The sequence below is a fragment of the Populus nigra genome, chromosome 1 (assembly GCF_951802175.1).
Source record: "Populus nigra chromosome 1, ddPopNigr1.1, whole genome shotgun sequence".
NCBI lineage: Eukaryota > Viridiplantae > Streptophyta > Magnoliopsida > Malpighiales > Salicaceae > Populus > Populus nigra.
The window spans coordinates 25,875,283-25,900,606 of record NC_084852.1 but is presented as its reverse complement, the minus strand read 5'-3'; the positions used below and the strand labels follow the sequence as shown (position 1 = coordinate 25,900,606).

General features: G+C 31.4%; 2 protein-coding genes and 1 pseudogene across 2 annotated transcripts; 2 read left to right on the top strand and 1 right to left on the bottom strand.

Annotated features, from left to right (window-relative positions):
* The first annotated feature begins 2,252 nt into the window (after window positions 1-2,252).
* On the top strand, window positions 2,253-5,813 carry LOC133680938 (S-adenosyl-L-methionine-dependent uroporphyrinogen III methyltransferase, chloroplastic). The gene is made up of 5 exons (XM_062103988.1): window positions 2,253-3,011; window positions 3,450-3,527; window positions 3,629-3,698; window positions 4,105-4,382; window positions 5,167-5,813. Exons 1-5 carry the CDS (start codon window positions 2,466-2,468, stop codon window positions 5,314-5,316), a joined length of 1,122 nt encoding a protein of 373 aa, XP_061959972.1. The 5' UTR covers window positions 2,253-2,465; the 3' UTR covers window positions 5,317-5,813.
* A 2,237-nt stretch (window positions 5,814-8,050) lies between these two features.
* LOC133706359 (linoleate 13S-lipoxygenase 2-1, chloroplastic-like) lies at window positions 8,051-9,203 on the top strand (annotated as a pseudogene).
* A 574-nt stretch (window positions 9,204-9,777) lies between these two features.
* LOC133706353 (O-fucosyltransferase 20-like) lies at window positions 9,778-14,235 on the bottom strand. The gene is made up of 6 exons (XM_062131877.1): window positions 13,264-14,235; window positions 12,561-12,729; window positions 11,699-11,788; window positions 11,121-11,404; window positions 10,751-11,009; window positions 9,778-10,566 (listed from the first exon to the last, which is right to left on the bottom strand). The coding sequence occupies exons 1-6, from the start codon at window positions 13,995-13,997 to the stop codon at window positions 10,330-10,332; spliced, it is 1,773 nt and encodes a 590-aa protein (XP_061987861.1). The 5' UTR covers window positions 13,998-14,235; the 3' UTR covers window positions 9,778-10,329.
* Window positions 14,236-25,324: the final 11,089 nt, after the last annotated feature.

Here is a 25,324-nt window from a genome sequence, read left to right as displayed (position 1 = left end):
CTGACAACACATGCGACTTCTTTTAGTTACTAAAAGTTATTTGATTTTTCTTATTCTTCTAAAACGTTGATATCACATGGACATCCTTTTTACATTCATAAAAAATTAACCTGATCCGCGGCGTAGCGTGGGTCATTTATCTAATGCAATCTAAAATAGCAATTGAAAAACTCTCGATATTGATTTATTAATTTTTTTAGTAGCCTAGTCTTCTATACTTTAGATTGTTACTTACAAAACTAAATGGCTTGAATGCTTTACTATAGCTCAATCCATATTAAAATGTGTCTTGGGCTATTGTAAAATTACATTTATGTCTTTTCTTCTTTTTTTGCATAGTAAAAATACATTTTTGCCCTCAAAGTTAACAAAATATAGACTTGTTGACCAAGAACTTTCTTGACTTTGCATAAGTATCTTAATAGTAAAAATATATATTTGCCCCCAGAGTAAAAAAATTATTGTGTTGCTGGATAAAAGTGTTTTTGAGGTTTTTGAATTTTAATGTACAATGCAATTACATCTTTAACCTTCAAAGAGACAAAACAGGGGTATTTTTGTACTTTCATATGAATATTTTGTGTAATTGTCGAGATCGTGAGAGTATTTTGGTATTTTCATATTTTTTTTCTAATCTTTTAATGCTTAAAGTTCGGCATGCTCTAACATGTGTGTGATGCCACTTGGTGAATATAACTGGCCTTCTGTTGTCTCCCTAGATGCACTACCTTGTCCGTTTTCATATAAAGTGATGTATAACATATCATAATGGTCGAATTATTGCCGGTGATCATTTGATTTTTTTCTTCTTTTCTCTCTCTTGATAGGTAATGTACACCATTGTTTCCTTGTTTCTTACTTTTCAATTTCAGTCATCATTCTATTAATTTCTTATTTCATTCCATTTCAATTTATACAAGTTTTTATTTTTCTCAATTTAGTCCTTCAATTACAATTTCTTATATGTTTAGTTTTTCATTTCGGTCCTCTTTTTTCATATTTCTAATTTTATCCTTGGCACTTTTGTTGAAGTTTTTTTTTCAATTTCATCCTCCAATTAAATTTTTTGTTGTTATTATTATTTTTTTAGTTTAACCCTCATTGTTTTTTATTTTTTTTCATTTTATTAAAGCTATTTTTCGCTTCAATTAAACCCTCAAATTGAAAATTTTTATCCCTCTAATTAATATTTTTTTCTCACCCTTATTTTTTTCTATCCTTTTGTGTAATTAAAATTTTTTTTTCTTCTTTCATCTTTCAACGTTTGATTTGTTAGGAATTCAGCTTTGTACAGTCTTATTGTTCCGTATTAGTTTTTTTAATATTGGTTTTGTGATTATCTCTAAGTTTTTTTTATTTGTTTATCCCAGTCCCATGATCCAGTTCACGATTTTTGCATGTTTTTTTTGAAAAAAAAAATTAATTGTTCTATTTCTATTTCGTATTATTCTAATTCATCTATATTGTTTTTATACAAATGAAGTTTATTTTTTAAAATAAAAAATATTCATTTTAGAATTATTTTGCTGATGTATTCGGCCTAGCATAATAATTTTTATGGCATGATTTTATTTAGTTAATTTTATTTATGTTTATCTTTTAAGTCATAAAATTTTTAAAATATAGATTTATCTTTTATTTATTTAAATAAATAAATTTCGTAAAAACAATCAGATACATGGAACTAGTTGGGCTTTTCAAATTCAGTTCCAATTGCTTTAAACCTCTTTTCAAATTCTGTATTAATGGAACTCCACATGCTAATAAATACAAAGGTTTTAGATCATAGAAAGAAACCAGAACCTGACCTGTCCTTTCAAAAGTCCAAAAGCACACAACCTTAGACCTTCTCTCTCTAGTCTCCAGTTCTCTAAAAAAGCAAAAACGAAAAAGCGCAGAACAATCCTCAAAACTATTCTCTAACTATATATTTAGTTTTAATTTTGTCTCTAAACAAATCCTTTTTTTTTAATTTTATCCTCCATGTCTCATAAAAATTCTCAATTCAAGTTCTTCGATCCCAAATTGATCATGGATACGTTAAATTATACCTTTTTTTTCTAAAAAGGGACATAAAATATTATATCAATGAATTCTAATAGAAACCCCAATTAAGAAATCAAAATCAAGGAGGGATAAAATTGGTAAAACTATTTGTTTGAGATTAAAATTGATTCTAGCCCAATAATTAAGGGATATCTTTGAAGCTTTGCCCAGCAGGAAAACATGTCTCTCTCTTCGGCCAAAGGGCCAGTTTGCCTTCCCAAGCCTCCCAAAGTACCAAAACACAAACACAACTCCTCCTCAAACCCAATTTCTCTCTCTCTCCCTCCTTCGATGCATATATACACTTAAATGGTCTCTATTAACTCCACAACAATAGCCTCTCTCTCTCGCTCTCTCTTTCTCTCTCTCTGACAGCTGGGTTCTCTTTGATTCAGAATCATAGAGACTGACTGATAAACATGGCTCTTGTGTACAAGCTCCAAGCTTTCTCATCTTTTTCTGTGTCAGCTCAGAATTATAACAAGGTTACTTCTTTGATTACAAACCCCATTTGTTCATTACACTACAAGAGCTCGCCTTTTACAGAGAAACATTCAATTGAGAGATACCAAAGGGACCGGTGGCTTTACCAGAGCCAGGTGGAGTTAAGTCAGTATCAATCGTCCTCATGCTCTTTGCCATCTGACTCAGAGTCTATAAGGGAAGATGACATAGCTTTGCAGCTACCCGAGTTGAAGAAGTTGCTTGAAGTGCTTAAGAGAAAGAGAGAGAGTTGTTGTGGTAATGATGGTGATGGGGAGAAATGTGGGCCTGGGAATGTGTTTTTGGTGGGGACCGGACCAGGAGATCCTGAGTTGTTGACAGTGAAGGCTGTGAAAGTGGTACAGAAAGCTGATATTTTGTTGTATGATAGGTTGGTTTCTAATGATGTTTTGGAGTTGGTTGGTCCTGACGCTAGATTGCTTTATGTTGGCAAGACTGCTGGGTACCATAGCAGAACTCAGGTAAGCAAGAAAAGATAGCTCCTTTTCTCTTCGTTTTTCGACAAGATTTTCTTATTGGATTGGGGTTCTGAGGCTTTTAGTTATCTGTTCAAATTCAATTTTGTATGATGTTTGAGAGTTGGGTATTTGGGTTTCGTTTGGGGGAATTGGGTTTTTAAACTTTTTGAATTTAGCTTCAACTTCAAAATAGGTGTATAGGATTGTGGGTCAATTTCAAGTCCTATACATTTGAAGATTTTGAGTTCTTTTTGTTAATTGGTGTATAGGATTATGTTGGTTTTTAGCAGGATTTATATGCTTGGTTAACCATTTAAGTATAGAATTGCTTGTTGGTTTGCATGGTTTTAGGGGGTAGTATACTGATTATAGAGTTTCTGGAATTGGGTTTTTAATGAAATGAGATCAAAGGAGTCATTTTTTAAGGTTTTTTTTTTTCAGGAGGAAATACATGAGTTGCTTTTAAGTTTTGCTGAAGCAGGAGCTACTGTTGTGAGACTTAAAGGAGGTGATCCACTGGTAAGTTTCTGATTTAAGATGCTGCTAGATTTAGCCAGTGATTGCAATGTAATGAGCTTTATAGTCGAGCTTTAGTTGACATATATCATTGTGTTTCAAAGGTATTTGGGAGGGGTGGAGAAGAGATGGATTTTTTGCAACAGCAGGGAATCCAAGTTAAAGTTATCCCAGGTATGATTCTGCACATCTCCTTTATCCTATTACCAAGTATAGACTCACAACGAGAGCGCATCTGGTTGTCTCGGAATGTGGAAGATGACAGCCATCTCCAAGAGTCATGATAGAAATTTGGAATTACATCGTTTGAAGAAATTGAATGCATATAGTTTAACATTCATCTTTCAATTAATTCTGGTCTGAATAATACTACGTTTTTTCTGGCTTTGAACACTCAACCCCTGACGTGGAAAAACTAGGCATGCCATAACTAGATCAGGGTGTTGCAGGTTTTTGTATTCCTTTTCTGCTACCACACCTTTTTAATTAGTTTTTCAAGCCTGATGCTTTTCTGGTTTGGGAAGTTAAACAAACTCATAGTATGGATGGCATTGTGATTTCTCTGTTCATTGCTGTGCAGGTATTACTTCTGCTTCAGGGATAGCAGCAGAGCTTGGGATTCCTTTGACTCATCGGGGTGTTGCAAATAGTGTTAGATTTCTAACCGGTCATTCAAGGAATGGAGGAACAGATCCCTTGTTTGTAGCAGAAAGTTCAGCTGACCCTGATTCAACCTTGGTTGTGTATATGGGCCTGTCAACTCTTCCCGCCCTTGCATTGAAGTTGATGCAACATGGTCTGCCAGCAAATACTCCAGCTGCTGCAGTTGAGCGAGGGACCACACCCCAGCAGCGCATGGTGAGTATGATTATTATCATATATGGCAAGCACCTCACTGGAAATTCTATATATAATTGAAATACCGATATGGTTTTACTTTATGAGTTTATTAAATAAGTGCTTTATGTATTTCGAGGTGTGCTATGGTTCACCTTTTAAAAATTTTCATATTGAGAAATGTAGTTGCATCAACAAAGGAATATGTGAAGCATAAGTATAAATTATTTAGTTAATATTAGGGAAAACAGTGATTTTCTAGAAATATTTGCATGGAAATAATTCTATCTTGGCACACTATTGATAGCAAAATTTGTGAAATGGTTAAACAATGATATTTTTTTTCAGTTCAAATTTAGGCAAATTCCTTCCATTCTGAAAATGAAAGGATTCACCTAAGATAAAATGTTTATTTAAGTTTTTAGGACGTGTACTAGATGCATGCCAAAAATGGGAGAATCCATTTAAAGGAAAAGCCTTGTAGGGGTTCACCTCATTTAAATTCACAGAAATTCTATGCAGAAAAGAATAGAACAGAAATGAATTAGTTTTGATGTTTCTTCCTTGTGTAAAGTTTTAGGTTAGGCTTAAGGCTTACAGCTGATACTGAGTAATTGTATCTCTTTGCAAATTACTGTTGTTATTGTGGAGGCTTGTTTCCATTTCATATCTGTTTTACTTCTGATCCTTAAAATTAAGAGGCGACATTTTAAGATAACTAAAAAGCTTATGCACTGGAAGTTTGCCTGTTTGAAGTGATGATGTTGCTATGAACTGACAATAGCCGTTCACAATCATCACACAGGTTTTTGCAGAATTAAATGATCTTGCTAATAAAGTAGCGAGGGAAGAGTTAGTTTCACCAACACTGATAATCATTGGGAAGGTGGTTGCACTTTCACCATTGTGGCCACTTTCTTCTAAAGAAGCATCCTGTTTGATGGAAGCTGTGTAGAAGTGTTTGCATTGCATGGATGGCGATGGAATGCTGTCCAAGGAACTTTTTGGCAATTCCGAGAATTAATTCAATCAATTTAATCCATGCGATGGAGTTTCTGCTGTATTTGAAACCACTTCTGAATCGGTTGCTTCTTTTGATGGTTTTGATTCATAAGAGGTTCTAAAGGTTCTTGTACTGTGCTTTGTCTGACTAGCTCGGTTTCAAATTCAGAGCAGAGCATCATGATGCATGGATGTGATGAAAGTTTCTCAGATCGTTTGCTCACATGCATCTCGACAGAGCAAAGCTTTTTTGGACTCTTACCTTCATTGTAATTTGATTGCTCTGATGGGAACGTTATCCATGATCCGCCATTATGTTGATTAACAAATTTTGCAACACAAGCTTTGATTTTCTAATACAAGTAATCAAAGCTCGGATGCTGTATTTCTTTGGATGAATTAGTGACCATGTAGAATAAATTCTTTCTATGAATTGGTTCTTGCTCTCTATCTTCAAATCTTCCTTTCAAAGAGAAGGGACAATGGTGGCTGATTAATTGGATGCGTTGTGATTCTAACTTTGATCAGTCATGGCATGCAATTGCACTCGTGATTCTCCATAGGAAATGCTCTCTACCTTCTCCATGGCTAGAAAGATTATTAAGATGTACAAGCAGGTCAATTTAGATCTGTCACAATAGCTACCAGAGTGAAGAAAGTGGCATGGTTTTCATGCTCTTCAAATGATTAGTGTTGCATGGGATTCGGGAATTCAAAGAGACAACTTATATTATTATATTATTAAGAGAAACTAAAAGGGTAGAATATTCACTTTAGCTTTTTCATTGTTTCTGAATTGAAATAGTAAAATCATTATTTTATCATTAAAAAAACATAAATTACCTTTGAATCCGAGGTAAGAAGTGTTTTTTTTTAGGACATTAAAATGATGAATATATCCTTAGATATTAAAAAAACAAAAAAAACACGTGCTGCCAGCAAGGATTTTTTTTAATTTTTTTCATTTCAAATACGCCATAGTATTATCACAGTGTGGTTGAATTAAAATTGTCTTTGTCAAGGGGTTTTTATGTCTTTTCCATTGAATTTTTTTGTGATTATAAAGTTGATCCGGAGTAATTTATTATTTAAGCATATATAAAATATTAATTAATTTTAAAAAAACCAATTACACATGACATTCACATGGACGCTCACACAATTTCGTACCAAAAAAATATTGGGTTTTTCTCTGATAATCGTTCTTTTTTTCCTTCCTTCTTTCCATCTTTCTTCTCGGTTTCAGAGCCTTTCCCTGCATGTTTTTAGAACAGTTTTTTATTTTTATTTTCTTTTAGATTTTATCTTTATTTTTTTTAACTAACCTATAAAATTAAAATTTTCTTTCAATTTAGCTTTCATTTGATTTTTTGACCTTTTAGATTTACTTATCATTCTTTTGATCATTAAGTTTTTATTTTAAATCATTCTCTTAATTAAATTATCTTTTTAATTACATCCTTTAATGTTGTATATCATTCTTTTAATTGAATTATTTTTTTCAATTGCATTCCTCAATATTTTAGTTTGTTTTATTTTATATCAGATTTAGTCCTTATTCTTTTGATTGTTATTTGTTTTCTTTCAAATTTTACTTTCTTTTTCGATTTCATCCCTCATCATTTTATTTATTTTGGTTTTATTATCTTTTCAAGGTCACGAGTTTGAAAGATTGGACCAGATTTGTTTATATCTTTTTTTTTCAAGTTTTTTTTTACAATTGATTTTTCTAATTTCATCCTTTTATAAGGTTATCTCGATTTCATGTATCAGGTCATGGGTTTCGTGTGTTAAACAAGTTTGACTGGACCCAATATTTTTTTTCTTATTTTATTTTATAATATTATCAAATTAATCGAGGTTTAACCTGACTCTTGAGTTTCTTTTACTTCTTTTAAAATGCTACCGTCGCCTAAACATTTTTTTTTGTACTAAAAAAAAGTTTGCTCCGGCCCATGGCATGGTGCAAGCCACTGATCTAATACAGATACTAAAAAGAAATGCTATTTTACTGTAGAAATGGAATAATTGTAAATTTCTCTAATTTTCTTTCTGTAATGGGATACTATAGTGGTGAAAAATTTATAATTTTTTGTAAGAAAAAAATTTGTTAATATTTTTTTTTATATACTTGGTATATTTTTCACTTTACACTTGATCTATTTATCAATATTTTTTTATTATCTTCATTATTTTGTAATTTTTTGTTTTTCCTTTTTTTTTTCTTTACACTTTTTTTTGAAAACAAATATTTTTTATTCTTTACATTTGAAATATTTATCACTTCACTTGACCTACTCACTTCATTTTTTTGTAATTTGTTTTTTGTAATTTTTAATTTTTTTTCTTTACATTTTATTTTGAAAAATTATTATGCAAAAACTAATAGGAAATGGTGTTTCACTATATCAATTGCAACATTATTTTATTTTTTTATTATATTAAAAATTAGTTTGAAATCTTACATGTCTTTATTGATAGATCTAAACATGTTTCTAAAATAATTTACATTTAAATCTTATACGGAAAAATAAATAGATCAAAATATATATCTTGTCATTAATGAAAAACACTCATGAAATTTTTTTAAAACTTTTTGGTATTTCTAAGCTTTGATATATTCAAATTTAATATATATTTTTTGTAGATAAAAATCTATATATTAGTGTGTAAACCTATGGAAGAAAATCGTTTATTTATATTTGAGAGGTTGGTACTGTGTTCTTGAAGGGTTTCCTAATGGTCCCGTTAATATAGCTTGAAATGCATGGGCTCACTCCAGACGTGATAATCCTGAGAAAAGAATTTTCTTTAGCAACAAGGTACTACCACTCTTCTTCTCTCCAATTAATTTCGGTCTATATTATAATACCATAATAGCTGTAAATCCTAACCTGGGTTGATTTAGAGCGTGGCCTAGATTGAGAGTTGAACCCTGATTTTTTGGAGAGAGAAAAAATCAAGATTAAAATTTGATTAAGATTAAGAAATAGAGTTATAATCAGGGGAATGGCAGTTGAGGATCCGACAGCTAAGCATGGCCTGAAGCTGACAATCAAAGACTATCCATTCGCCAATGATGGTCTTATCCTTCGGGATGCAATTATGACTATGTGGACCTCTACTATCCAGAAACAAGCATGGTGGAGTCCGACAAGGAACTTCAATCACGGTGGACCGAGGCTAGGGCTGAAGGCCATGAAGACAAGGATGAACCACGGTGGCCTGTCCTGAAAACCCCGAAGACTTGTTCCATGTCTTAAGTACAATAATTTGGGTAACTGCAGGCCATCATGCTGCTGTAAACTTTGGTCAGTACATGTTTGGTGGGTGCTTCCCCAACAGTAGCTCGAACCCATGCCAACCGAGGCGGCGCCATCAGATGAGGAGTTGAAGCTCTTCTTGATGAAACCAGGATTTGCCTTGTTAAAATACTTCCCATCACAGATTCAAGCAAGGAAAGTGATGACTGTTTTGGATGTTATATCTAGCCATTCACCTGATGAGGAGTACATTGGTGAGCAAATGGAGCCATCGTGGGAAGAGAATCCGTCATTAGGGCTGCCTTTGAAAGGTTTAATGCAAGACTGAAGGAGCTTGGAGAAATTATTGATAAAAAGGAACATAGATTTTAACCTGAAAAATAGAACTGGAGCTGGAGTTGTTTCCTATTAGAGCTCTTGAAGCCTTTCTCTGAAGCTGAGGTCACAGGAAAGGGAGTTCCTAATAGCATCTCCATTTAATAAGATTGTAATAAGAGTAGCTATAGCTGAACATGTTCAGACCTATCTGTTGAAAATAAGCTCCAAAAATAAAGAAATCCGAATAATATTCAATCCATTTTACGTTGTACTGATCACAAGAATTGATTAATTCTAACTCTGAACATAACCCATAAAACTTCAAAAACAAAGCTTTAAACACTTGGAGTCCTTTAGAAAGGTTTCAGATTATTTCAGTAGTTTGAAGCTGACCAGATATGAAACTTGCTTCAGTTCCATAGACTGTCATCGTAACCATTTTGGTTCATTCATTTTCTAGTCATTTAGATGCAGAAAAGACAGCTTTCTCATGTATGTTTATCTATCTTATTAAATTTACTGAACAGCACAGCAATTATCAAAAGATGGCTAGAGGATCCAAAAGCTCAGTTCTCACACAATTGAAAGGGGCATTGATCAGCAACCAAGAAATGCCAGAGCAAATACTGCAAGGTCCAGTATTCTGACCCACAATCCAAACTGATCATTGTCCCAACTCATGTCTCCATATTGAAGAAATCACAAAATTCTGAACTTCAAGATTCTGTTAAGGAATTAATCAGAACAAGGACTTCGTACAGGCCAGCCAGACACCAGTACGAGGAGCATTAGAAGACAGTGTTCTGACAAATAAAAGATGTATTGAAACAGGATGAAAAAAACAGATGAACCCTTGCCATCTAATAATGTTTCACTGGAAATATGTTATTGAATTATAGTACATATACATTGTATGGACCTATACTACGTAGATTTTGAAGAAAAAATGAATTTAAGTAATTGATCTACCCTCAAGAGAAATTGAACATTATGGCCTATAAGCTATAAAGAATATTAAAAAATGACTCTATAGTTTACTATTTTTGTGACAACACACTTAACTTGCTTCCCATGTACAACACACAAGTATAAGAGCATATGAATAAATAAATGAGATTACTCGCAAAAGCTTGCCTTCTCCAGCTGTGCTTTTAAAAATGGAGCTCCAAAGAGCCATCATTGCCTGGACCGTGATTTACTTGCCTCTCGAAAGGACTTGGGAGAGTGGGGCATGCCAATCAATTTACTTTTCCCAAGAAATTTACATGTAGCATTTTATCTTCATGTTGGCACTGATTTAATCATGAAGGAGTATGCGAGCCACTGCACATACAAGAAAATCTTTTGCATTCGAAGAGCGCCATTTTGACAGCTGTTGGATGCAATCACAAAGAGGAGCGAGTATGTGAATCACTGCACATACACTCAGGAACCGGGTATTTCGTAACATCTCTTCCAGCTTTGATAGTCCTGAGTTCTGGTTGTCCTAAGGAGTCACGATGCAACTCTTTTATGATCCTGTTGAACTCAGCTCCAGGGAGAGAGGAATTTAGAAAATAAGGGAGCATGTGCCTTTTGTTTGGGGTTATATACTTCTTGTGTCCTGCATATGCCCTATGTCCCTGTAACAAAAACAAAACTTAAGCTTCCAAAATAGCAGCATAAACGCATTTCAGATTCTAAAAATCCAAAAATTAGACAAATGAATCATTTGCTAAAGTCGGCTAGAGAAGCATGTATACTTGCTTCTGCAATCAATAAAAAAAAGGAGGGAAAGGGAGAGATAAAAGTGATGCTAGACTGTACCTGGATTGCATGACCCATGTTTCCACCATGAGATGGCATAAAAACATCACTGTTCTCTGAAACTATATAATCAATGGCAGCCATCAAGGAAGCTCTATTTGCAAATGGCTTCAGTTCACCAGGTAAGGCAAGATCTTCCTTGTTGTAGAAATGAGGAAATTCTCTGGTTAATGGTTGCAAAGCTTCTTTTCCACCAAGTGGTTGCCCTCCTGCCCAGTATATTCTTGTACTTCTTGGAGCTCCGAGAGCTTTAAGAAGCCTAAAACATTGACATGAAACAAAAATTTAAGTTCAGAAATTGTTCGTATAGATGAAACTATTAATTTGCCTCAATCCTCACCCAACACCTTGCATAGGATTAAATTCTCACCTTGCAACCTCCATTGCATTCAAGGGGCAGAGACCAGCAAGCTTTCTTTCATGATAGGTCATGTTTGACCTTGCAGTAAGGAGTTCAGGTCGTTGTTTCCTCTCATTATTGATAATCTCATCGTATTCATGGCTCAAACCAGGTTGGCATCCAGTCCTCACCCACACATCCAACTCCATCCGTAGATGAAGAGCAAGATAGGGTCCTTTGCTCCGCATCCTCTCTGCAAGCTTGTTACCAAGCTCCAAAACTGGCGGCGCAAACCTTAATGCATTAAATGCCACCTGGACAAAACAATATGAGATCAGAACATCTACAATGGGAATCTGAATGAATAACAGCATTTGACTGAATTTAAATTCACAAAATGATTTTGTTTTTGGCACAATTGTCACTGCTTACTTGAGCCAGATTCAAAAAATTAAATTAAAAACCCGATACATTTTTTTTTTACTTGGTTGGATGGAGAGGCACTTTGAGTGAATCATGCATGGCAAGTATCAAGCTTTTTGGTAACTAAAGCATGAAAACCATGAATCTAATGATAAAAACTAAATACCAGATACATCTGACAATACCTTGCATCGAAGTTTCTGAAGATCAGAAGGAAGATCTTTAGAAAGTCTTGAATCCAAACCACGTAAAAGTAAAACACCTTCCCTGTTAAGCTGCAGAACCAAAAGAAACCCCTAGTAAGACCCACTATGCCAATTGGTATCTGCTGGAGCACAATGATGTTGATCAAATGTGAAATGACAAATCCCATGATGATACATTAAACATGCTAAAAAAATTATAGACAAAAGGAGAATGTGTTTTGATATTAAAATCAGCTGCACCTTGAATTGGTCACTCTTTGAAGCTAGTGAATCAAATGTACAGGCAAAGAATCTAGCATCCAAAATGCCATCCAGCAAACAAACAGAACCATCCAATAATTATGAGACCAGAACCAATTAATATAACTGGGACTGCCAGACTGCAATTAGTGACAACAAAATTATGAAGTTTTCCAACAGATCTCCTCTTCTATTTTTTTTTAAGCCTCCTCCTAGAGTTGCAGCCAATTGGTAAGTCACTGTTGTAATCCTGATTATCAATTAATAGAATTCTCTCCCAACAACCAGAACACAATACTCCAAATCCAAATAAAGCAAGGAAAAAGGCAAAAAGCAGACATACATGCTCTATAATGCCTTACCTAATTGTGGGCCATTATGCCTAGTTACAAACTATCAGCTGCCAGCCTTATCTTATTTGCCTAAATTTTCCTCTGTTTTCCCCCTCATTTACCAAATCAGCATTCCAAAGTGAACAGCACACGAATACAAAAATCCTTTTACTCCAAACAACAAATTGAGCAAAATTGCAAAGCAACAACAAATACAAAGAAGATAAGTAATCTCTCTACGACAAAAGATACTGAGAAGTAATTCTCACCCTTTTAAGATAACGTGCACGAATCCATTGAGGGGAGACATGGAGTGGAGTTCGGCTCTCAACCACCGGCCTTGTGGTTATATGAGTTGATGGTAATGACGAAACTATTCTCACATCATTTGCTAAAACTCTCTTGAAGTGCTCCAAATCAAATATATCAGAAAATTCACTGCACTCAACATATAAAATCAAAATTACAAAAGTTAATTAACCAAACAAAAAGCATTTATAGACAACAAATTTAGTTTGCATAACCTATGATACAAAATGGGAATTGCAGAATTCAGTCAAAATGAGAGAAATTAATAAATTGGAGGAAAAACAAATAAACACAGAATTAAAAAGCCAAGAATTCCTCATCATGGAGCAATTTGGCTTTTGAGTAAACACAATATCCATTAAAGTAAAGCAAACTCACAAACCTGTTAAAAACAATATTAAAGACACAGGAAAGTTCTGTTTTCAAAACTATTCCAAACACATGAAAAAAGGACTTCCTTGTTTCCAAAAAATGTAGCTGAAAACGCTCTGTTTCTCAGTTATTCTTCCCTTTGCTAAACAAATGACATAACAGTAACACCAAAAACTCAAGACAGTATTTCTTTTTATCAATAAGCATAAATGCAGCTGCAGCCATTAGGTTTAGCAAAACTAGAAAAAAATGTAAAGAAGAAAAAAGCTCTATAACATGTTAGTTTTTTACCTTTCATCTCCCCAGATGACATTGACTTGCAAAATGGGAACAACCAAAGCAGCACCAAGAATCCTTGCAATCACCACAGCATCCACAATCTGATTCCTCTGCTGATTCATTCCACCCGAAACCACAACTAGCAAATACTTTCTTCTATTCTTAACAATCAGCTCACTCCATCTGCTATACTCCCTACTAAACTTTAAACAAGGCTTATAACCCAACCCATCAGGTTGTTTCCAAAACTCACTCTCCTCTTCAAACCCATCAGACTTTCCACCCTGAAAATCAACCACACCTTTCAAGGACTCATCTTTTACTTCATTTGAACCAAAACCCACCTCAGATTTCAGCTCCCGAGCATCGACAGACCCAACTTCTTGATCTTTTATATCATTCTTTTCACCATTTGAAACAAAACCAAGCTGTGATCTTGTAGTTAACTTCTTAGAGAAAGAGTCTTGCAGCTGTGGCTGACTAGTCACGCAAGGGTAAGGAGAAAAGGGTACTAAAGGGTCAAGATTGTACGATAACTTTAACATACCAAGAAAACAAAAAAGAAACAAAGCCAAGAACCAAAATATTGGACTCCTATACAAGTTCAACCGAAAAAACCTGTTTCGTGATGGTTTCTTTGGAGAAAGAAGCAGAGATTGCAAAGAAGAAGAAGATAAGGAATTGATAATTTGTGATGGAACTGAAATGTAAGAAACTTTCTTTGCATTATTCTTTGACTTTGCCATTAAAGAATAACTGAAATTTTGCTTCTCTTGATAACGAGAGAGGCAGAGAGCCCTCTTTTTCTAAAGAAATGGTTGAAGAGTGAGAAGAAATGCTCTGTTTTAGAGAGAGAATGGGGCGGCGGGAACGCGAAGACTGGGCAGAAAGGGCTGTCTGTCCACGCGTTGCGGTTGTCAGAATGGGAAGAAGAAGAAAAATGTGTCGAGGACGGTTCCGTGGAGGTTCATTTAAGGCTGTTTGTTTACGTGGTTGTTTTATATATATATATATACATATATATATATATATATATATATATATAAGTGAGAATTTGTTTAATTTAATTTTCGTTAGTTAAGATTAATGATGTTTTAAGTTGAAGATTAAAGGATTATTTATTTTGATTAACTTTTTTGTTATTTTGTTATAATGACATGTTAGTTAGTTTTTGGGCTTACGTTACCATTTAGTTATTAAAATATTTTTTATTTAAAAATATAGTAAAATAATATTTTTTATTTTTAATATCAATAAATAATAATAAAATAATAATTGAAAATTTTTTAAAAAATTTAAAAACTACAGTCTACCCTCATTTTGTATTTTATGTTTTAATGGGTGTTTGGGAGTGTAATAAAAATTATTTTTTAAAATATTTTTTATTTAAAAATATATTAAAATAATATTTAGATGCAAGAGAGTGAAATTTTCACCGTAAAAAAATTATGATATATTTTTTTTTAAAAAAAAAAATGTTATAACAACATACACTATAGAAAGGAGGAAAGGGTAATATATGTATTTCGGGGCAAAACTTACCTACCAAACATTATCAAATAAACATATACTATATTTTTTTTTATAGATTTGGATGTGAAATTAAGGTTAAATGGTGGTTTTTTTATGTAATTGATAAAAAAATATATTTTTTATTTCACAAAAAATAGTTTTTAATTTCCTACGCGTGCTTTAAGATGACGAAGTTAATATATTTTCAAACAAACTTTTTTTGACCAGCATCCACTTACAAATTTCACACGAGTTAGAGACACGGAGCACATGTGTTTAATGATGGATTGCTGGTTAAAATCTATGGATGAGTATTGTGATTTTTCAGGATTTCTTTTAGGGTTTTTTTTTTATTTTTTATAGGATAATGAATAGCTTGTAGTTACTATGAAGTTATTGCATTTAGGTTAAGGTACATAGTACAGTATAAGGTCTAGAAATAAATTTTATAGGTAATTCAGATTAATTTGGATAAAATCAAAACAATGTTATTTTAGAATTTTATTTTTTAAAAAAAATTAAAATTATATGGTTTCAAAAAAAATCAAATAATTTTTAATTGAATCATGGGTTGATCTATGAAGTTGACTAAATTACACCAAATCAATTACTTTTTTGTTTAATTTAAAACCCGACTTAAATAAAGATCAAAATAACAGGCTCTCAAGTTGATCTACATGCCAATGTGGTTTTAATAACACTAGTTGCTATTACCTTTTTAGGCAGAAATAAATAATAGTTCATGTAGAGTGGGTGCATGTTTAATATTATAGTATTTTTTGTGATTATGATTTTAAAATCAGAAAGATATTTTTAGTTATGTTTTTTTTTAAATAGATTTTAAAAGATATTGGTTAAAATAATAATAAAATTTATTTTTACATACAAGAGTTTTTCTATGATTAGGTAAAAAATAGAAGTTATTAAGAGTAAGTAAGGAAATACATAATAGAAAGCAAAGTTGGGCAATAACCAGTCTACTCTCGGATTAGGTGAACAAATCATAACAACATCAGATTGCAAAATTATGGTTAGGTACTTTAGGTTGTGATAATTGTCATCTCGAGAGAGACTCCTATCATTTCTTACTGGATTAAACTCCTCCAAAATTAGGGTTTTTAAATATTGGATTAGGTAATGAACACCAAAAATAAAGATTATATTTAAAATTCTCTCGTGATAAAATAAAAAATTAAACCCAATTAGCAGGACCCATCAGGTTCCCTCCAATAATTTCTAAAACTAGAGCAATTCAAATTGGATTAGGTCATAAAAAAAAACCTAAAAAAAACCTTTATATTTATAATTTCCTAGGTAACAAATCATAATTGCTCATAATAAAATCAAAATATGAATAAAATCAGCATGACCCATTGTGCCATCCCTCCTGGTAGAGAATTAGAAGGGTAAATGTCAATTATTGTTAGGTGCAGTGGCGGAGGCAGGAGGGGCTGGGCCAGGAAATTTTCCCAGCCTTTCCCTTTATAAAATAATTAAAATTTTAATTTTTTTAAAATATTTTTTAATTTAATTTTTTTTCCTTGCTCCACGCCCTTGTTAGGTGGCTTGGTTCGAGAATTTATTCAACTATTCCAATATACAAAAAACAGTGTACTACATGTTTCTCCGGTGGGCACTATTCCGTGCCGATATAGCTATCTGACATTCTGACCAAGTCAAGTCTCCCCTTCATTGAATATGAAGAACTTTGCATTTATAAAATTATTGAAGACTTCGCTTCCCTTCTTCCATCAATTAAATCATTTATGATATTTATCATCTAAAATTCGATAAATCTAAATATATATATGAATATAAATAATTTTAAACCTGATCGGATAAATATAAATAAAAAATTTAATTTTTTTTAAAAAATATTAATTTAAAATAAAAAATATTAAAAAACGTGTTTTTTTCCCCTGCGGACAGGGACATGCTATAAGTTAACAACTGTAACCCAGAAAATGGATAAATGGTTCAAAATTTGAAATGCAATTACTGAAAAGCTGGGGAAAAGAAGAGAGAAAGGACAGTGTGTTGCATCTCGAGAATCAGTAGTGGTAGAGGTCGTGTCCTGTTGTGCAAAAGCCAGCTGTACCAATAAACATTTTTTGCAGTGAGCAAGCACGTGACGTGCCGCCACTCAACTATTACAGCCTGTGATGTCTTGTTCTGTCCACCTCCCTATTAAAAATTACGTACTGCTCTCTAGCCCAATTATTTTTTCTTCAATTGACAGCTGGCATCCTCTTCCCTGTCCATGCTGGCGCCTCTTATACTTGTCAGATTGGGACCTCTCATTGCTGCCACGTGGGTCCAATGCTGGTTCTTTTGTTTCGGGGTTCCCTCAAACTACTTTAGTCCTAGGTACAGGGTGGAGTTGAGAGTAGGTGTAGGTTTTAAAAACTGTTTGAAATTTTTTGAATTTTTTGAATTTTTTTACTTTAAATTAATTTTTTTAAAAAAATAATATTATTTTAATACATTTTTAAACGAAAAACACTTTGAAAAACAATAACTACTTAGATATTTGTCTCACAATATATTATGTGCTATATTAATATTTTTTAACTTAAAAAAAGTTCGGGTGATGACACTATTTAAAAAATAAAAATTAAAAATTAAAACCCAAATTATTAACTTCACTGGGTTAAACAAGTCTAGTTAATTTAATAATATAATTAAAAGAAATATAATAAATTAAATTAAATTTTCTGGCTATAATTAATTATAAAAAACAAGTTATTAATATCATACTCAGGAGAAGAAGAAGAAAAAACATATTTGAGATTTATTGTCACTCCGTCGTGGACATCGCCTTACCTCCAAATATAGCTTTCCGAGATAGTTCTAACACTACTATAAAAAGTTGCACAATGACATCGAAACACGCATCTTAATAGTAACGACTAAAAGCAAATCAAACAAGATATTATGAAGTGAACCTTCCATACTTATATTTAATTAATTAATTTAATTTTATTCAAAAATAATATTTTTTAAAAAAGCTAAATTCAACAAAGAACAATAAATAAAAAAAGCCGAGATAACCCGAGTTTTTTTCAAAATCAATGAAAAATATTATTAAAAGCAAATAATAAAAAATTATGGAGTCTAATCTCTAATTAAATAAATATTGAAGGATAAAAAAAAAGGAGGGGAAACCAAATAAACCGGAGCAAATCATGAAATCTTATATCCAAATTCAATCAATGAGCTCAATTCCCAACCAATAAAACAAATAGCAATAAAAAAATAAAGATTAAATCTTGATAGGTGAAAAAAATTGAAGGAGGATGAAATAAATAAAAAAAAATCTAATTTTATAAAGTATTTCAACAAATATTAATAAAAAAGAAACGAAGATCAATTCTGAAGGAAAAATAAATAGAATTAATGCTTTGAAAATTTAAAAGGTAAAAGTGAAAATCAAGGAGAAGAGAGAAAAGAAAGGAAAAAAAAAATATCGTTGACGCTAAACTGAAGGTCTGTTTGCTGACATACCACTTGAATGACGTGGCCACAATCTATGTGTTGACGCTTACAATGCATGTCTAAGCTATTTTTTAAAAATAATATTTATATCTATCAAATTACTAAATTCCACCTCAATCAATTTGATTATAACAAAAAAAAACCATGATAAAAATATAAAAAAAAACCCATGAACGCCAATTTAGTAATTTTTCTTGTAAAGGTGATTGAGTTTGTAACAGCCCGGCCCAAACTGTCAGATATTGTCCTCTTTAGGCCTTACTGTCCTTATAGATCTGTTCTTGACGACCACGCATAACCCTAAAATGCGTCTAACAAGTTAGCAACATCATTACTAATAAGGTCAGCAACCAACTCTTTACCCGGCGATGTGAGATCTTACAATCCACCCCTTTTAAGGAGCCTGACGACCCTATCGGTACAACCGAATAGCCAGTGAGGTCGGCTCTGATACCAAATGTAACAGCCCCGCCCAACCTGCCAGATATTGTCCGCTTTGATCCTTACCGCCTGCACAGATTTGTTCTTAGCAACCACGCATGGTCCCAAGCGTATGACAAGTTAATAACCAACACTATTAATAAAGCCAACAACCAACTCCTCACTCGCCGATATGGGATATTACAGAATCATTTTACAGTTTTTAAACAAATTAAAAGAAAAAAAAGCCCCTAGATACCAATTTAATATTTCTTGTTTTTAAGAATAATTAAGTCATTTAATTGTATTTAAAAAGAATATAAGAAGACTGATTTATTCTCAATCAATATATTGATAACCAATATATCCTAGTAAAAAATTCATATTACCACTAATAGTAAAAAAAAACAAATTTTATTTGAGAAGAGCAAGAAAACAATTTTTTTATTCGAATTCATAATGATACGTACGTCTTGATGTATAATAAAAGACTAAATCTTTTAGTTTTTTTTTTTTCGTAATACAACTCTTGTTGCTTGTCATTGAGTGTTTGGCATTTGGTGGTTGCATTAGTACTATTCATGGATAGATATATCATATAACCCTAGCTCTCCTTTGCCCGTGCCCAAGAATATCATATAACCCTAGCTCTCCTTTGCCTTTGCCCAAGGTTGGTTCGGAGCTTAAGTGCTCGTTTGTATGCTACGTATTCAAGTTAAGAAATTGTAGTTTTTAATTAGGGGATATATAACTCTATGTCCTATGTTCAGTTTATAGAAAAGCTTTAAAAGTGCTTTAAAATGTAATTAATTTGTACAATATATCTTTTAACCATAGTTTCGTATCCTTCTCCATTAGATTAATTGTTGGATTTCAGTAAGTGTGGTTAGTGGAGTTCATTAGTCAACTAATGACATGTATCATGTTTATTTTGATTTGTGTAGTTTGACAAGTACTTTTAATGAATACTTATAGTAATAAAATTGTATTCTTTACAATTTGTCAAAAAATGGATTTTAACTTGTTATATCTTATAACAAAAGTCTAAGGTAGCGCTTGAGAATGTTATATTCGAGTATAAACTCTTTATCTTTTATCTAATTATATTTTTCAAAAATTTAAATTTGTTTTTGTTTAAGATTATTTTTTATATATATTTTTAGATCGTTTTAATATGTTGATGTTAAAAATAATTCTTTAAAAATAAAAAAATATATTATTTTAATATATTTCAAATAAAAAATACTTAAAAAAACAACCATTACCAAATCTCTAAACATCCTTAAATAATCACTTAGAACCCATAGATTAAGCATTAGGACCATCACCCTCCTGCTTGCACTCTCCTTTCCATGTGTGCATTATGGTGATGACATGTCACTATAGTGATAACAAGCGAGGATAAACCTTGTGATTAGTCGTGGTTTTCTTGGCACTTGCGTGATCTAATTAACATTTATCTCAAGATCTCAACTATGGCACATGGGAAAGATATAGGCAATTATATGTCCATCATAATAAATAAAAATCCTAAGATATGACAAATCAATTGTGAAATATTATTTATTTAGTCCTTGGGTTTTAAATTTAGCTACAACTTAGTCCTTTGTGATTGAAGGCCTATATATAATTATTAAATTCTCATCATTCATCGCCTGTCATTCTTCTAAGAAAGTCTACTTCTTCACAATCATGGCTGCTGTGGACCCAATAATGCTTCTTCTTTCTGGATTCTCGTAATATCTGCCCTGATCAGTGATTTGTGCTTGTCAACTAAACATCAATCAATGGTGGGTTGGTTTATGAAGTCAAGTATTCCTTAACCACACACAATGAGCCAACTGATAATTATGCATAAAGCAAAATAATAATAATAATAAGAAAGTGACTGCCTTTCTAACATCTTCCATTAAAGAAATAATGTCACCTGATAATGATGGCATTGGGAGCTTCTTCCTTAAGAAACTTCTCTTGCGCTTGTACATTATCAGACGTTTGCTGATATAATATTGGCAGTATAGTTAGTCTCTTGCATGCATTTCCTTGGATTTTTCTTGTTGATAAAAGAAGGGTTCAGTATCATATTCTAAGTGAAAAATACCCGTGAAAGATATATATATATATATATATATATATATATATATATATATATATATATATATATATATAATTGTATTGAAGGCGATTCTTTTGGTTCATCTGAGGGCTTAGTCTTGATGAAGAAGAGTGTTAGTTTGAATGTTATCATCAATATGTGGAAAAGAGCCTCTAAACACAAGTTGACAATAAGGATATAGCCAACCCTAATTTTGTATCATTTGTCTGTGGTTGTTAATTACTTGAGATGGTGTGGATGATGACTTTGAAGTTTTTATTTTGATCTTATTCGCAAGAACAAATCGAATAATTTAATTAATTAATTAAAAAAACTTGCATGCATGAAGTCTTGTTCAAGAACAAGACGAGGGATTTAATTAAAAAAGGCATCCACCATGAAAACTAATGTATATTAATTAAGTAAACAATTCCACATGCCCTGCACGTCTTATTACTTAGTTTTTAGCGTCTAAAGGGAAAAGATTTTGCTCTCTAATTAATTATTTCAATTTATTAATTAGCAAATTAAACCGGTGACCTTATATTAAATTATATAATCATCCCTATCGCCACCTTACATCTCATATTTCCCAGTATAAAAAACAGATGAAGTTCATTTACATGCATGCATGCAAATTAAAGGCTGTTGAAGGGTGAACATCACGGGTTTTTTCTGCTTTATTTTTGGGATTAAATATAATTTAATCCTTTTACGGTCGGTAATATTTTAAGCTTTCTTAGCTGGTTAAGATACATTTATATATATAACATTTATTATTTTTTAATATTAATTCTAAATATTAATTTTAATATTGATATAATATATATATATATACACACACACTCTATTTTATTTTATATTAAATAATAAATAGTGCTCAAATAATGAATAGTCATATAAATATTTAAAATCTGATTAATAAATTAAGTATGAATATCTAAATTTGTAATTTATAAAATAAAAAAATATAAATATAGTGGAAATCTGGACAAATATATCTTCTAGATTGATTATACCTCAAAACAACCCACTTTGAAACCATCTTTTTCCCATATCAAACATTTCATCATATTATTTTTGTTTTTATGTACTTTACCCGAAGACTTTTGATTTTTTAAATTTACTTAGCTATTTGGTCCTTAATGGCCTCGATGTTTTTTTATTAACCCTCTAACTTTTAATTAAATCTCTTCTTTCTTTATATTATATGCATGTAGGGTTAGTTATAAAATCTTATTAAATATCTCATAAAAATTTCACAAAATTTAAATCTCTTCTTTTTTTATTATCCCGCTGTTAGATTTTATTAATTATATAGACATTGTTTGACATTGCATTCTAATCATGTTTTTTAAGATTTTGGAATTTTTTTAAAAAAACTTCAAATTAATATTTTTTTTGATAATTTTGATATATTAATGTTAAAAAATATAAAAATATATATTTTTTTAAAAAATATTTTAAAAAATAATCTATAGATCATATTGGCACTTTTTTATTACACTCCCAGAGAGGCTTTTGATGGTCATGGGTCATATTGGCACTTCAAGCTATAGAATTAATATTGAAGAGTTTTAAATTAAAAGGACTGAAATGAAATATGATAAAATATGTTTACCCTTTTTTACCTCATGATTTAATCATGGTTTCGTTAGTTAGCCTGTCAACTTTAATTTCTGAATTAACGACTATTTTCTATTTAAAGTACTATATAATTACTCCACCACTAATATAAACACACGTAGGCAGGTACAAGTTCGTGCATTGCATGTTGTTCTCTCGGTAGTTGAACTTCAAAATCATCAAATTTTGTTTTTATATCAGGAAATTGAAACAAATAAAAAAATAATATATTTTAATTGTGTGTATTTTCTTATATTATCATCATTGTCATCATTACAACTTAATTTTTTTGTAATTCCACGTCATAGATAATCAGTTAAATATTGGATTTCTACTAATATAAAGTAAATATAACTTTAAAAGATTAATTTTGTGATTAAGAAAATATATTCTCTTAATTGATGATCTATTAAATTCAAATTTTGAAGCCATTGACCGAGGAACATTTATTAAATTATTTTAAATGTGCAAAATAAATATGAAAATATGCCTTTAATTAAGTATGTTTATGAAGGTTATTTAGACTTGATTTTTTTTAATGACATTCTATAGTAGGTATTTAGACTAAATTAATACCCAAATTAATTTATTCAAAAATATACACTACCAGAAAATAACAAAACACCGATGGAAGGTGTTTAAAACCTGATTCCATTTGAAATTCAATTGCCAATGAAATAATGAATAAAAAAATATCATTGAAAAACATATCTTATATAATTTTTATTCAGTCGTTCATTCCATTAGTAATATAATTACCGATGAACTTGGTGATAGAATTATCATGCCACACAAAAACATTTTACTATTAATAATTTACTCAGTAAATCCATTAGTGATTATGACATGTTACCATTATAATAAACCATTGATAAATTCATATGTTATTATATACAAATTATTAATAAAATTAATTCGTTGGAGAATTACATCGAACAATGCCAAGTTCTATAATTCTTTTTGAACTCTTTGGAACTCTCCAAAAGACTATATCCGTCGATAATTCTGTTGGTATTTCACATTCCATCAATAATACTGTCGGTATTATATGAAATTATTTTTTTAAAAAATAATACATAACTAAAATAAAATAAAAAATTGTATTATTAATTTAAAAAATATTATTAAATACAATTTATCTATCTAGTGGACAAAAGTTGGAGGAGAAAATAGAGGCGGATCTTCGCTGAAACTAAGAGGGCGATGAGGTGGAGCTCAAGTACTAGTGAGAGTTGCCAACGATTGCTTGATGACATTCAATTTATCCCTTAGTTGGGTTGTCTTAGCTTTAACCTATTCTCGTACAATCTCTTGGATGATCGTTGATTATTGGCTCAATCTAAATTGCAAGATCCCAACAGTCGAGACAATACGGCTGCATATCCTTGCCCGTAGTATTGAAAATATCGTAATTTTTTTTGTTGGTGAATACTGATCGAAACAGCGACATGATGTTCCATCAGTAAATGTATAGATAATGAGGTGTTAGTTTTTTGCTTTTTTTTTTGTCTTGTAGGTTATGTTTATTTTGGTCAGTTTCATCTATAAATAAATTTGCTAGATGTATAGGTATTCCTGCAAAAGAAATAATTTTAGTTTTTCTTTTTCGTGGTTTATATATAAATTAAATATTAATTAGTAGTATAAACAACTTAAAAGTAGAGAAAAATGAGTTCTAGAACATTAAAACATAGGTAAATTACAACGTTAGCAAAAATCATCATCTCGATGACTTTGTTTTAATGTTCTATATATATATGTGTGTGTGTGTGTGTGTGAAATGACGAACTTGGCACTATCATTCCTTAACAACTCTAATTAGTTGTTTAATTAGGTGAAATTATTGGGAGGAAATGTATTATATATATGTTTGCTAACAACTCAAGGCTTAACTACTTGTTGATTAGATGGCGGTAGGTGAGTCCTTTTTGTTACACGGCTTGTTCTTCCCCATCTTCATGGCAATAATTTATCTATTTCTCTCTTTTTAATTTTCTATTATTGGGCATATAGATTTTCTCTAATCCCTTCATTGTGAATTAGATAAATCTCGATCGTCTAATTAATAATGCCAAGTTGCTTAATTAGCAAGAAAAGTAAACGTAAGTGATTCTTAATGCCACCTATAAACGTGATCACGTCTAATAATAATAATAATAATAATTTTATTATTATTATTTTCAGCTACATAATTGATTTAGAAATCCAGCTATATTTTATATCAGCAACCTATCTATTATTATCAGAAACTCAAAGGCACTCCCTCCACGACCGGTTATCATATAACATAATTAATCAGTTAATGAAAGCAAATATCTATTGTTATTATATATTGTTAATTAATTATATATATATGATCAAGACTTAGTCGCTGAAGGTATTCTGACTATTAGTAAATAAATTATGCAAAAAAAAAAAAACAGTTTGTTGAGGTTGTGATAATGAGGAGTTGAACCACTAAAGCTTCTTTGATAGGGACGAAAGGCAAAGAAAAGAACTTAAATTGGAAGTCTTAATCATGTGGATTAGGGAGGTTGGGTTTGAAGATAATTGCGATCGGTAAAATGATTGATAGAAACGACTAAAGGAGAGGAAAAGAGGTTTTGGGAGCCAACCACCCTCCAAAAATAATCACAATTAAAACCTACAAAAAAACAAATTAGGAAGGAGAATTACCCCTCCAATGAATTAAAAACTTTTAATTAACTATATAATTGCATGCTTTATTCTTTTTCATGGATGAAGAGTTTTAACTATATGTCTTCACATAATTAATGAAGAATAATATCTTTTCAAAACATGGGAGAGATAAATTATAAATCATTTTATCTTCTTTGAAATGATGTGGATGAGATGTCATCTACATATCACAATTATCTTCTTTGATAAATTTCACAGGAAGATTGGGCATAATTTTTAAACTAA